This window comes from Oncorhynchus gorbuscha, linkage group LG13, assembly GCF_021184085.1.
Source record: "Oncorhynchus gorbuscha isolate QuinsamMale2020 ecotype Even-year linkage group LG13, OgorEven_v1.0, whole genome shotgun sequence".
Lineage (NCBI taxonomy): Eukaryota > Metazoa > Chordata > Actinopteri > Salmoniformes > Salmonidae > Oncorhynchus > Oncorhynchus gorbuscha.
In genome coordinates, this window is record NC_060185.1 from 97,238,327 (window position 1) to 97,253,168 (window position 14,842).

The 14,842-nt window shown below is 45.2% G+C and overlaps 1 protein-coding gene across 1 annotated transcript in view; it reads right to left on the reverse strand.

Moving 5' to 3' along the window:
• The window catches only part of LOC123993760 (catenin alpha-1-like), a 263,702-nt gene that overhangs the window by 165,886 nt on the left and 82,974 nt on the right, over positions 1–14,842 (reverse strand). Inside the window, 1 exon segment of the mRNA XM_046296236.1 lies at positions 8,641–8,844. Within this exon segment, the coding sequence (XP_046152192.1) occupies positions 8,641–8,844 (204 nt within the window).

Consider the following 14,842-nt stretch of genomic DNA (forward strand, 5'->3'; position numbering starts at 1 on the left):
GGTAGGGTACAGGAGGCCCAGAGACAGTAACTAACACTGGGCTGGGGTACAGGAGGCCCAGAGACAGTAACCAACACTGGGGTAGGGTACAGGAGGCCCAGAGACAGTAACTAACACTGGGCTGGGGTACAGGAGGCCCAGAGACAGTAACCAACACTGGGGTAGGGTACAGGAGGCCCAGAGACAGTAAATAACACTGGGGTAGGGTACAGGAGGCCCAGAGACAGTAAATAACACTGGGGTAGGGTACAGGAGGCCCAGAGACAGTAAATAACACTGGGGTAGGGTACAGGAGGCCCAGAGACAGTAACTAACACTGGGGTAGGGTACAGGAGGCCCAGAGACAGTAACTAACACTGGGGTAGGGTACAGGATGCCCAGAGACAGTAACTAACACTGGGGTAGGGTACAGGAGGCCCAGAGACAGTAAATAACACTGGGGTAGGGTACAGGAGGCCTCTAGTTGTTTCATTATTCATCCTTCATCTATTATATTTCTCTGTTGCTATGAATACTGACCAAATATAAACAAGACATGTAGTGGTAAACCCATGTTTTGTATGAGCTGAAATGTATTTTTTTATTCTATGGTGTGGCCAGGAATAAACTACGGACAGCGAACATAATTCCACTTTATCGATAGCGATTTGAATACACAACGATACCGTGACGAGATCATGAGACCCATCGTCGTGCCATTCATCCACCTCCATCACCTCATGTTTCAGCATGATAATGCACGGCCCCATGTCACAAGGATCTGTACACAATTCCCAGGAGCTGAAAATGGCCCAGTTCTTCCATGGCCTGCATACTCAGACGTGTCATTGAGCATGTTTGGGATGCTCTGGATCGGAGTATACAACTGCCTGTTCCAGTTCACGCCAATATCCAGCAATTTCACATAACCACTAAAGAGGAGTGGGACAATCATTCGCCAGGCCACAATCAACTCTGTGTGAAGGAGATGCACCCAAGCCCTTTTAAACAGATCCAGAGATTAGGGCCTAGTTAATTGATGTAAAATTCACTGCTTTCCGTATATATGAAACTGTAACACAGTACAATCTTTCACATCGTTGCCTTCATATTTTTGTGCAGTGTAGCTCATCAACTGAATTACAGTACATTCAATCCATTGGATGATCTAGCAACAGTAGCCTAGCTAGCACTAAGGAAACAGGAGGCGTGGCTTACTGTGGGCTGTGGATGCAGAGCTAGACCCGTGGGAGGACAGTGGCTTTCTGTGGATGCAGAGCCAGACCCGTGGGAGGACAGTGGCTTTACTGTGGGCTGTGGATGCAGAGCCAGACCCGTGGGAGGACAGTGGCTTACTGTGGATGCAGAGCCAGACCCGTGGGAGGACAGTGGATTTACTGTGGGCTGTGGATGCAGAGCCAGACCCGTGGGAGGACAGTGGCTTTACTGTGGGCTGTGGATGCAGAGCCAGACCCTGGACTAAGTGATGTAGACTCCAGCCAAACATTAGGCTAGACTACACAGTGACATCAGCAAGCATAAAGGCGACTTTAGAAAGTAAAAACTCAACGTAATATCCCCGACTAAGGATTGGCTGATCGGGGAATTAGGAAGTCAAGACTGCAAACCATCGATGTGTTCAAGAAATGATTGTCAGGTTGGAGCAGTGAGGAGGGGCCGACACTCGTCATCCAATGCCATTTGTAACAGCGAAAGGAGGACTACAAAACAAGGACCATTTGTAACCAGGGACTTCTCTGTAAATTAGAACCCTTAGGCGGGCCGCCTAAGCGTTTTTTAGGGTCACCTAAAGTCCAAACAGTTTAAAATACATTTACATTTAAGTCATTTAGCAGACGCTCTTATCCAGAGCGTAGAAAAGATGAGACTGACAGAAAGTATTCCAGAACTCTTGACTTGACACATTTTGTTATTCTAAAAAACAATTTAAAAATGTAATTTAAAATGTTTTTCCTCATCAATCTACATTTCTTAATGACAAAACAAACAGGTTTAGACGTTTTTTTTTTGCAAATATATTAAACATAAGCTGTAATATTACATTTGCATAAGTATTCAGACCCTTTACTCAAAACTTCATTGAAGCATATTTGGCAGTGATTACAGCCTTGAGTCTTCTTGGGTATGACACTACAAGTTTGGCACATCTGTATTTGGGGAGTTTCTCCCATTCTTCTCTGCAGATCCTCTCAAGCTCTGTCAGGTTGGATGGGGAGCGTCGCTGCACAGCTATTTTCAGGTCTCTCCAGAGATGTTCGATCTGGTTCAAGTCCGGACTCTGGCTGGGCCACTCATGGACATTGAGACTTGTCCCGAAGCCACACTTGCATTGTCTTGGCTGTGTGCTTAGGGTCGTTGTCCTGTTGAAGGTGAACCTTCACCCCAGTCGGTGGTCTTGAGCGCTCTGGAGCAGATTTTCATTAAGGATCTCTCTGAACTTTGTTCCATTCATATTTCCTTCGATCCTGGCTAGTCCCTGCCGCTGAAAAACAGCCCCACAACATGCTGCCGCCATCATGCTTCACCGTAGGGATGGTGCCAGGTTTCTTCCAGACAACATTTGGCATTCAGGGCCAAGAGTTTAATCCTGGTTCCATCAGATCAGAGAGTCTTGTTTCTCATAGTTGGAGTCCTTTAGGTGCCAATTGGCAAACTCCCAGCGGGCTGTCATGTTCCTTTTACTGAGGAGTGGCTTCTGTCTGGACACTAGCATAAAGGACTGACTAGTGGAACAAAGATGGTTGTTCTTCTGGAAGGTTCTCCCATCTCCACAGAGGAACTCTGGAGTTCTGTCCGAGTGATCATCGGGTTAATGGTCACCTCCTTGACCAAGAACCTTCTCCCCGACCAGCTCTAGAAAGAGAGTCTTAACATTCCAAACTTCTTCCATTTAAGAATGGAGGCAGCGTAGCCTAGTGGTTAGAGCGTTGGACTACTAACCGGAAGGTTGAGAGTTCAAACCCCCGAGCTGACAAGGTACAAATCTGTCGTTCTGCCCCTGAACAGGCAGTTAACCCACTGTTCCCAGGCCGTTATTGAAAATAAGAATATGTTCTTAACTGACTTGCCTAGTAAAATAAAGGTTAAAAAAAATAATGGAGGCCAATATGTTCTTGGGGACCATCAATGGTGTAGAAATGTTTTGGTACCCCTCCCCAGATCTGTGCCTCGACACAATCCTGTTTCAGAGCTCCACGGACAATTCCTTCGACCTCATGGCTGGGTTTTTGCCCTGACATGCACCGTCAACTGTGGGACCTTATATAGACAGGTGTGTGCCTTTCCTAATCTTGTCCATCAATAGAATTTACCACAGGTGGACTCCAAGTTGAAGAGAAGATGATCAATGGAAACAGGATGCACCGGAGCTCAATTACGTGTCTCACAGCAAAGGGTCTGAAAACTTATGTAAATAAGGTGTATTTTTGTTTTATAAAATGTACCAATATATAAAATGTACCCAAGCTTGACCGGAAAAATAAAACAATGAATTTAGCAGTATTCATTTAGTTATCATGCTAGAGCAAAATAACACTATTATCCATTGCAAAATGCATAGAATTGTAGAAAAGTATCTTAACTGCAAAACAAAATCTCAGCTCCACTGAGAAATGATTAGAAATGCAGATCTGGACCGCACTCATTGCCACACCCACCACCTAAACCCCCTTTGTTTTTATCAAGTAAAAATCCTGATAACGAGGAGGGGAACTGCGGTTTCAAATGTTACAACGGCCCAAACCAGAGCGCCAAACAAAACGCCAGAGAAATAGAACAAGTTGAATACGGTTGATAGAAAAGACGTTACCCAGCAGCCACTTTGGATTCACCTGGTCAGTCCGTCACGGAAATTAATGTCTCGTATACTCCGTGTATATTGGGGTCGTCGGCGATTTCATCCGCTGGTTTTAGCTTGGTGAACCCCGCCTGCTGCTAGCTAGCTTCACTGACCTAAGAAAAAGCAGGTGAACCCCGCCTGCTGCTAGCTAGCTTCACCGACTTAAGAAAAAGCAGGTGAACCCCGCCTGCTGCAAGCTAGCTTCACCGACTTAAGAAAAAGCAGGTGAACCCCGCCTGCTGCTAGCTAGCTTCACTGACAAACACTGGGATGGAATGTTAGCTAGTGCCACTGATAAATAAGTGACGAGCTACAGGATGTTTAAGAGAAGTTTGACAACTTGCCGATGAAGCAGACTCCATACTGTACTGACTCACATTTCCAAAGCACCAATCACTAGGTTGTAGCATAGGGTCTGCCATAGACTCCATACTGTACTGACTCACATTTCCAAAGCACCAAACACTAGGTTGTAGCATAGGGTCTGCCATAGACTTCATACTGTACTGACTCAGGGCGGAGCAGCTGTTTTTATGCTTCATTAAAGATAGTTACAACAGAGGCTAACTAGCTAGCTTCCGGAAGGAGAACTGCATTTAGTGTTGCAATAGCAGGTTGGTTAGCTTCTCTTTCATTTCCTACGAAGTGACAGACTCAGGCTTAACTAGGAGGTTAACAATGTGTTGCTGTTCATGATTAAACTACAGAAATGTACTCGGGTCCTTAGCGAGATGCAAAATTGCTCGACTAAAACTTTTGAAATTGAAAACTTCAAGAATGAATTGTTTTTAGCGCTCTCTCGGCTAATGAAAAGCCAACTGACATTTACTTCTGAGGTGCTGACCTGTTGCGCCCTCTACAACCACTGATTATAATCATCTTTATTACTATTATTCTTTACTCTTATTTCTCCTATTATTATTATTATTATTATTATTATTATTAACCCTGCTGGTCTTCCATGAACGTTTGAACATCTTGATGAACGATCTGGCCTTAAATGGCCATGTTTTATTATAATCTCCACCCGGCACAGCCAGAAGAGGACTGGCCACCCCTCATAGCCTGGTTCCTCTCTACCTGGCACAGCCAGAAGAGGACTGGCCACCCCTCATAGCCTGGTTCCTCTCTACCTGGCACAGCCAGAAGAGGACTGGCCACCCCTCATAGCCTGGTTCCTCTCTACCTGGCACAGCCAGAAGAGGACTGGCCACCCCTCATAGCCTGGTTCCCCTCTACCTGGCACAGCCAGAAGAGGACTGGCCACCCCTCATAGCCTGGTTCCACTAGGTTTCTTCCTAGGTTCTGGCCTTTCTAGGGAGTTTTTCCTAGCCACCGTGCTTCTACACCTGCATTGCTTGCTGTTTGGGGATTTAAGCTGGGTTTCTGTACAGCACTTTGTGACATCGGCTGATGTACAAAAAAATATTTAAAAAATAGATTTTATTAAAAAAGGCTTTATAAATACATTTGATTGATCGATTTATTCTGACAGTTTTTGCAAATAAATTCATTAAAAATCCTACAATGTGATTTTCTGGATTTTCTTTTCTCATTTTGTCTGTCATAGTTGAAATGTACCTATGATGAAAATTACAGGCCTCTCATCTTTTTAAGTGGGAGAACTTGCACAATTGGTGGCTGACTAAATACTTTTTTGCCCCACTGTAAATGTAGACAAATGCCATATACCTGACAAAAACATCTTTATCATAATCAGCTGTAGTTCTGCAGACAACAATCAACCCCCAGCATTCTAGAACCCATCCCTGCAGAACCCTTGGAGATCACCAGCCAGCCCCTTTCTCAGCTCTCCCCTAAAACAGGAAGACTGCCACCCCGCAAGCCAGCATAAATCCACTAAACAACGTTGATTTCACAAAGACAATGTTTTTCCCGCTAAGCAATCACTAAGTAGACCCAATCCAGATTGATTACAAAGGCTATGACTAAAATGGTGTATTTATCATTGTGGGAGAATAATGGGATCTATTGAATGATTAATAGATTTCAGGAGGACAATTATTGTGAGACTAAGAAATTATTGTTCACTAATCGCTTGATAAATGCTTCTTCATGTTTGTATAGAAAAAAAAAGAGGAAAGAAATCTGTGCGCCTGCCTTCGTGTTAGAGGGGGGATTGGGGGCTTCCCGAGTGGTGCAGGGCTAGCTGTGCCACTAGAGATTCTGGGTTCGAGTCCAGGCTCTGTCGCAGCCGGCCGCGACCCATGGGGCGGTGCACAATCGGCCCAGCGTCATCCGGGTTTAGGAGAGGGTTTAGCCCGGCAGGGATGTCCTTGTCCGCATTAGCGACTCCTGTGGCGGGCTTGGTTGGATTGTGTTTCAGAGTACAGGAGTTGCAGCGATGAGACAAGATTAATAACTACCACGAAATTGGGGAGAAAAGAGGGGGATTGGGGCAGAGACCCAGGTTCAAACTCAGTCACACAGAGACACTGTTGAGCAAGATAACTACCTACCGGTCATGACGATGAAGAGGAGAAGATATGGAGATGTGAGAGGAGTCAGAACAAACACCTCCAATCTAAAATCAAATCTAGAGTCGGCTTTCTATTCCGCAACAAAGCCTCCTTCACTCACGCCGCCAAGCTTACCCTAGTAAAACTGACTGTCCTACCGATTCTCGACTTCGGCGATGTCATCTACAAAATAGATTCCAATACTCTACTCAGCAAACTGGATGCAGTTTATCACAGTGTCATCCGTTTTGTTACTAAAGCACCTTATACCACCCACCACTGCGACCTGTATGCTCTAGTCGGCTGGCCCTCGCTACATATTTGTCGCCAGACCCACTGGCTCCAGGTCATCTACAAGTCCATGCTAGGTAAAGCTCCGCCTTATCTCAGTTCACTGGTCACGATGGCAACACCCATCCGTAGCACGCGCTCCAGCAGGTGTAGCTCACTGATCATCCCTAAAGCCTTTCGTTCCAGTTCTCTGCTGCCTGTGACTGGAACTAATTGCAAAAATCACCGTTATCTCCCTCACCAATTTCAAACATCTGCTATCTGAGCTGCTAACCGATCGCTGCAGCTGTACATAGTCCATCGGCAAATAGCCCACCCAATTTTACCTACCTCATCTCCATACTGTTTTTATTTATTTACTTTTCTGCTCTTTTGCACACCAATATCTCTACCTGTACATGACCATCTGATCATTTATCACTCCAGTGTTAATCTGCAAAATTGTAATTATTCGCCTACCTCATTCCTTTTGCACACAATGTATATAGACTCTCCTTTTTTCTACTGTGTTATTGACTTGTTAATTGTTTACTCCATGTGTAACTCTGTGTTGTCTGTTCACACTTCTATGCTTTATCTTGGCCAGGTCGCAGTTGCAAATTAGAAATTGTTCTCAACTAGCCTACCTGGTTAAATAAAGGTGAAATAAAAAATAAAATAAAAAAGAGGAGAGGAGTCCGAACAGCGAGAGGGAGAAGAGAGGAGTCCGAACAGCGAGAGGGAGAAGAGAGGAGTCCGAACAGCGAGAGGGAGAAGAGAGGAGTCCGAACAGAGAGAGGGAGAAGAGAGGAGTCCGAACAGAGAGAGGGAGAAGAGAGGAGTCCGAACAGAGAGAGGGAGAGAGGAGTCCGAACAGAGAGAGGGAGAGAGGAGTCCGAACAGAGAGAGGGAGAGAGGAGTCCGAACAGAGAGAGGGAGAGAGGAGTCCGAACAGAGGGAGAGAGGAGTCCGAACAGAGAGAGGGAGAGAGGAGTCCGAACAGAGAGAGGGAGAGAGGAGTCCGAACAGAGAGAGGGAGAGAGGAGTCCGAACAGAGAGAGGGAGAGAGGAGTCCGAACAGAGAGAGGGAGAGAGGAGTCCGAACAGAGAGAGGGAGAGAGGAGTCCGAACAGAGAGAGGGAGAGAGGAGTCCGAACAGAGAGGGGAGAGAGGAGTCCGAACAGAGAGAGGGAGAGAGGAGTCCGAACAGAGAGAGGGAGAGAGGAGTCCGAACAGAGAGAGGGAGAGAGGAGTCCGAACAGAGAGAGGGAGAGAGGAGTCCGAACAGAGAGAGGGGAGAGGAGTCCGAACAGAGAGAGGGGAGAGGAGTCCGAACAGAGGGGGGAGAGGAGTCCGAACAGAGGGGGGAGAGGAGTCCGAACAGAGAGAGGGAGAGAGGAGTCCGAACAGAGAGAGGGGAGAGGAGTCCGAACAGAGAGAGGGGAGAGGAGTCCGAACAGAGGGGGGAGAGGAGTCCGAACAGAGGGGGGAGAGGAGTCCGAACAGAGAGGGGGAGAGGAGTCCGAACAGAGAAGGGGAGAGGAGTCCGAACAGAGAGGGGAGAGGAGTCCGAACAGAGAGGGGGAGAGGAGTCCGAACAGAGAGGGGAGAGGAGTCCGAACAGAGAGGGGAGAGGAGTCCGAACAGAGAGGGGAGAGGAGTCCGAACAGAGAGGGGAGAGGAGTCCGAACAGAGAGGGGAGAGGAGTCCGAACAGAGAGAGGAGAGAAGTCCGAACAGAGAGAGGGAGAGGAGTCCGAACAGACAGAGAGGGAGAGGAGTCAGAACAGAGAGAGGAGAGGAGTCAGAACAGACAGAGGGAGAGGAGTCAGAACAGAGAGAGGGAGAAGATCGTGGAGAGGTGAAACAGCAACTGTGTGAACGTGATGAGACTTGCACTGCCTCGATGAGAGAACTGTATAGAGGACAAGACCGGGAGAGAGAAGATGGAGGGCAAGAGAAGAAGAGACTTACATTGCCCATGTACATGTATGACTCCTCTACCTGTCTATGTAGTGAGTTAGTATCAGAATGGAGAGAAGAAGAGACTTACATTGCCCATGTACTCAGACAGCAGGTCCTGCAGAGCCTGCCGGACAGAGTTACACTCGGCCACGATGCGCTCGCGCCGGTCATCACGGGTACAGGACGAGTCGGCCATGAGGGCGGCGCCACTGATTATGCTCTCCAAGCGCTCCTCCAGAGACGGGCGGAAACGCTCCTCGCTAAACGCCAGGGGGTCCACGATGATCTGCTTCTGTTGGACGGAGGGAGTTAGAAAACAGAGGTCAAAGGTCAAGAGTGGCAACACATTAATACTCCCCACCAGAGACACGGGTTCAATCCCCGCATCACCACCATTTTTCCTCTGATGTATTCACTGTCCAAAGACTCCAAAATACCCCGGCAGAGAAAAACAAAAAAAACATTTTAATTTAAAACAAATAAATCAAACTACAAAGACGAGGGTGCATCCAATGATTTGTTTTAGCATATATATAAATATATATATGAGAGACACAGAAACACAGAAACACAGAGAGACAGAGAGACAGAAACACAGAAACACAGAAACACAGAAACACAGAAACACAGAGAGACAGAAACACAGAAACACAGAAACACAGAGAGACAGAGAGACAGAAACACAGAGAGACAGAAACACAGAAACACAGAGAGACAGAGAGACAGAAACACAGAAACACAGAGAGACAGAAACACAGAAACACAGAGAGACAGAGAGACAGAGAGACAGAAACACAGAGACAGAAACACAGAGAGACAGAGAGACAGAAACACAGAAACACAGAGAGACAGAGAGACAGAAACACAGAGAGACAGAAACACAGAAACACAGAGAGACAGAAACACAGAGAGACAGAAACACAGAAACACAGAGAGACAGACAGAAACACAGAAACACAGAAACACAGAGAGACAGAGAGACAGAGATACAGAGAGACAGAAACACAGAGAGACAGAGAGACAGAAACACAGAAACACAGAAACACAGAGAGACAGAGAGACAGAGAGACAGAAACACAGAAACACAGAGAGACAGAAACACAGAAACACAGAGAGACAGAGAGACAGAAACACAGAGAGACAGAGAGACAGAAACACAGAAACACAGAGAGACAGAAACACAGAAACACAGAGAGACAGAGAGACAGAAACACAGAAACACAGAGAGACAGAGAGACAGAAACACAGAGAGACAGAAACACAGAAACACAGAGACAGAGAGACAGAAACACAGAAACACAGAAACACAGAGAGACAGAGAGACAGAGATACAGAGAGACAGAAACACAGAGAGACAGAGAGACAGACACACAGAGAGACAGAGAGACAGAAACACAGAAACACAGAGAGACAGAGAGACAGAGATACAGAGAGACAGAAACACAGAAACAGAAACACAGAGACAGAGAGACAGAAACACAGAGAGACAGAGAGACAGAGATACAGAGAGACAGAAACACAGAGAGACAGAGAGACAGAAACACAGAGAGACAGAAACACAGAGAGACAGAAACACAGAAACACAGAAACACAGAGAGACAGAAACACAGAAACACAGAAACACAGAAACACAGAGAGACAGAAACACAGAAACACAGAAACACAGAAACACAGAGACAGAGAGACAGAGAGACAGACACAACAGAAACACATTGGGTAAAAAGGCATTTAGTACCAAAAAAAAAAAACAGGCTCCAACACTTCTTATCAAATCAACTTGTTAAATTGGTTACATTCACATATTTTAACAGATGTTATTGGTCCATATTTTAACAGATGTTATTGGTCCATATTTAACAGATGTTATTGGTCCATATTTAACAGATGTTATTGGTCCATATTTAACAGATGTTATTGGTCCATATTTTAACAGATGTTATTGGTCCATATTTTAACAGATGTTATTGGTCCATATTTAACAGATGTTATTGGTCCATATTTAACAGATGTTATTGGTCCATATTTAACAGATGTTATTGGTCCATATTTTAACAGATGTTATTGGTCCATATTTTAACAGATGTTATTGGTCCATATTTTAACAGATGTTATTGGTCCATATTTAACAGATGTTATTGGTCCATATTTTAACAGATGTTATTGGTCCATATTTAACAGATGTTATTGGTCCATATTTAACAGATGTTATTGGTCCATATTTTAACAGATGTTATTGGTCCATATTTTAACAGATGTTATTGGTCCATATTTTAACAGATGTTATTGGTCCATATTTTAACAGATGTTATTGGTCCATATTTTAACAGATGTTATTGGTCCATATTTTAACAGATGTTATTGGTCCATATTTTAACAGATGTTATTGGTCCATATTTTAACAGATGTTATTGGTCCATATTTAACAGATGTTATTGGTCCATATTTTAACAGATGTTATTGGTCCATATTTTAACAGATGTTATTGGTCCATATTTAACAGATGTTATTGGTCCATATTTAACAGATGTTATTGGTCCATATTTTAACAGATGTTATTGGTCCATATTTAACAGATGTTATTGGTCCATATTTTAACAGATGTTATTGGTCCATATTTAACAGATGTTATTGGTCCATATTTTAACAGATGTTATTGGTCCATATTTTAACAGATGTTATTGGTCCATATTTTAACAGATGTTATTGGTCCATATTTTAACAGATGTTATTGGTCCATATTTTAACAGATGTTATTGGTCCATATTTTAACAGATGTTATTGGTCCATATTTAACAGATGTTATTGGTCCATATTTAACAGATGTTATTGGTCCATATTTAACAGATGTTATTGGTCCATATTTAACAGATGTTATTGGTCACATATTTTAACAGATGTTATTGGTCCATATTTTAACAGATGTTATTGGTCACATATTTTAACAGATGTTATTGGTCCATATTTAACAGATGTTATTGGTCCATATTTAACAGATGTTATTGGTCACATTTTAACAGATGTTATTGGTCCATAGAAATATTTAGCCGATGTTATTGCAGGTGAAGCAAACAGCTTGTGTTCCAACAGTTCACAACACACAAATCTAAAAGTAAAATAATGGAATTAAGAAATAAAGAAATATTAGCGAAGTCCATGACATTGACCAAAATACAGTAGTATACAGTATAAACACATGTGAGATACGTAAAGCAGTATGCAAACATTAAAGTAACTAGCATTCCATTACTAAAAGTGGCCAGTGATTCCAAGTCTATGAATATAGAGCAGCAGCCTCTAAGATGTAGGGTTGAGTAACTAAGTGGATGCCGGCTAGTGATGGCTATGTAACAGTGATGGCCTTAAGACAGCTGGGACCGCGAGACTGAAAAACAGCTTCGATGCATCTGTACTTGTACTGACTTCACCTTCTGGGTGATAGCGGTGTGAACAGGCAGAGGCTCGGTGGTTGATTTCCTTGTTCTTTTTTGGCTTTCCTGTCCGGGAGGACAGGAAGTTTGCCCCCGGTGATGCGTTGGGCAGACCACACCACCATCTGGAGAGCCCTGCAGTTAACAAACCAGGCAGTGATACAGCCCAACAAGATTCACTCAATTGTGCATCTGCAGAAATTTGTGAGGGTTTTATGTGCCAAGCCAAATTTCTTCAGCCTCCTGAGGTTAAACAGGCGCTATTGCACCTTCACCACACAGTCTGTGTGGGTGGACCATTTCAGATCAGTGATGTGTGATGACGCCGAGAAACCCGAAGCTTTTCACATTCCCAAATGCGGTCCTGTGAATGGAGATGAGTTGAGGGTACTATGGTGTTAAATGCTGAGCTGTAATCAGTATTCTTTCATAGGTATTCCTCTTGTCCAGATGGGTTAGGGCAGTGTGCAGTGTGGTTGAGATTGCATCGTCTGTGAATCTATTGGGGGCGGTAAGCAAATTGAAGTGGGTCTGAGGTGTCAGGTAAGGTAGAGGTGATATGATCCTTGACTAGTCTCTCAAAGCACTTCATGATGATACAGGTGAGTGCTACGGGGGCGATAGTCGTTTAGCTCAGTTACCTTAGCTTTCCTGGGAACAGGAACAATGGTGGCCATCTTGAAGCAAGTGGGGACAGCAGACTGGGATAGGGAGATATTGAATATGTCCGTAAACTCCAGCCAGCTGGTCTGCACATGCTCTGATGACGCGGCTGGGACGGCAGCCTTGCAAAGTATAACACGCTTAAATGTCGTCCAAGGACATCCCAAAGACCTTGGTAGCGGGCCGCGTCCGTGCCACTGTGTTATCCTGGAAGCCGGCGAAGGTGCTTAGCTTGTCCAGAAGCGAGACTGTGTCTGCGACGGGGGCTGGTTCTCCTTTTGGAGTCCGTGATTGTCTGGAGACATGCGTCTCATATATCTGAGGTGTTCAATTGTGACTCCAATGTCTCTGTATTGACAGTTTGCCTTACGGAGGGAATAACTACACCGTTTGTATTCAGCCATATTCTCAGTCACCTTTCCATGGTTAAATGGGGTGGTTTGTGCTTTCAGTTTGGCAAACAGTAACCATTTCAGCTGGCAGATAGAGATGGAAGAGACCTCAAGGGGGAGAGAAACAGAGAGCGAGAAAGATGACAGGCGGAAGAGACAAAGTGACAGGATCCGACAGGATCAGCCTTCTGTTAAACCTGCAGGGAAGTCTGGTGTCTAAACAGTCTATTTTTCAAAAAGCCCCAGATGATGGATATAGACCTATAGTTATGAACAACACTCCAAATGACACACTATACCCTAGATAGCGCACTCCTTTGGACTGGGGCACACAGGGCTCTCATCTACACTGCTCAAAAAAATAAAGGGAACACTAAAATAACACATCCTAGATCTGATTGAATTAAATATTCTTATTAAATACTTTTTTCTTTACATAGTTGAATGTGCTGACGACAAAATCACACAAAAATGATCAATGGAAATCAAATGTATCAACCCATGGCGGTCTGGATTTGGAGTCACACTCAAAATGAAAGTGGAAAACCACACTACAGGCTGATCCAACTTTGATGTAACGTCCTTAAAACAAGTCAAAATGAGGCTCAGTAGTGTGTGGCCTCCACGTGCCTGTATGACCTCCCTACAACGCCTGGGCATGCTCCTGATGAGGTGGCGGATGGTCTCCTGAGGGATCTCCTCCCAGACCTAGACTAAAGCATCCGCCAACTCCTGGACAGTCTGTGGTGCAGCGTGGCGTTGATAGATGGAGAGAGACATGATGTCCCAGATGTGCTCAATTGGATTCAGGTCTGGGGAACGGACGGGCTAGTCCATAGCATCAATGCCTTCCTCTTGTAGGAACTACTGACGCACTCCAGCCACATGAGGTCTAGCATTGTCTTGCATTAGGAGGAACCCAGTGCCAACCGCACCAGCATATGGTCTCACAAGGGGTCTGAGGATCTCATCTCGGTACCTAATGGCAGTCAGGCTACCTCTGGCGAGCACATGGAGGGCTGTGCGTCCCCCCAAAGAAATGCCACCCCACACCATGACTGACCCATCGCCAAACCGGTCATGCTGGAGGATGTTGCAGGCAGCAGAACATTCTCCACGGCGTCTCCAGACTCGGTCACGTCTGTCACATGTGCTCAGTGTGAACCTGTTTTCATCTGTGAAGAGCACAGGGCGCCAGTAGCGAATTTGCCAATCTTGGTGTTCTCTGACAAATGAAAAATGTCCTGCACGGTGTTGGGCTGTAAGCACAACCCCCACCTGTGGACGTCGTGCCCTCATACCACCCTCATGGAGTCTGTTTCTGACCGTTTGAGCAGACACATGCACATTTGTGGCCTGCTGGAGGTCATTTTGCAGGATCCTGGCAGTGCTCCTCCTGCTCCTCCTTGCACAAAGGCGGAGGTAGCGCTCCTGCTGCTGGGTTGTTGCCCTCCTACGGCCTCCTCCACGTCTCCTGATGTACAGGCCTGTCTCCTGGTAGCTGCCTCTTCCTTGGTAGGAGGCACTGGAGTCTCATCACTTGTTCCTGTGAGAATCTCACTAGTAGAAGTCGATGTTTCTTTGCTAGCAATGGAAGAAACTCAAAACTAACCCAAGTGTGACTACCCGCAAAACGTGAATTAGACATTCTCACACAACAAAATCTACCCTCGGATTTGGCAGCTGTTATCTCTAGACACACACAGTTGTACGTAACAGGACGAAATATACACATTCCCCAAATGTACTACTGTTATTTTACATACAACTCTGGTTGGACGTTCGACAGGAGATGAAGAACGTTGTG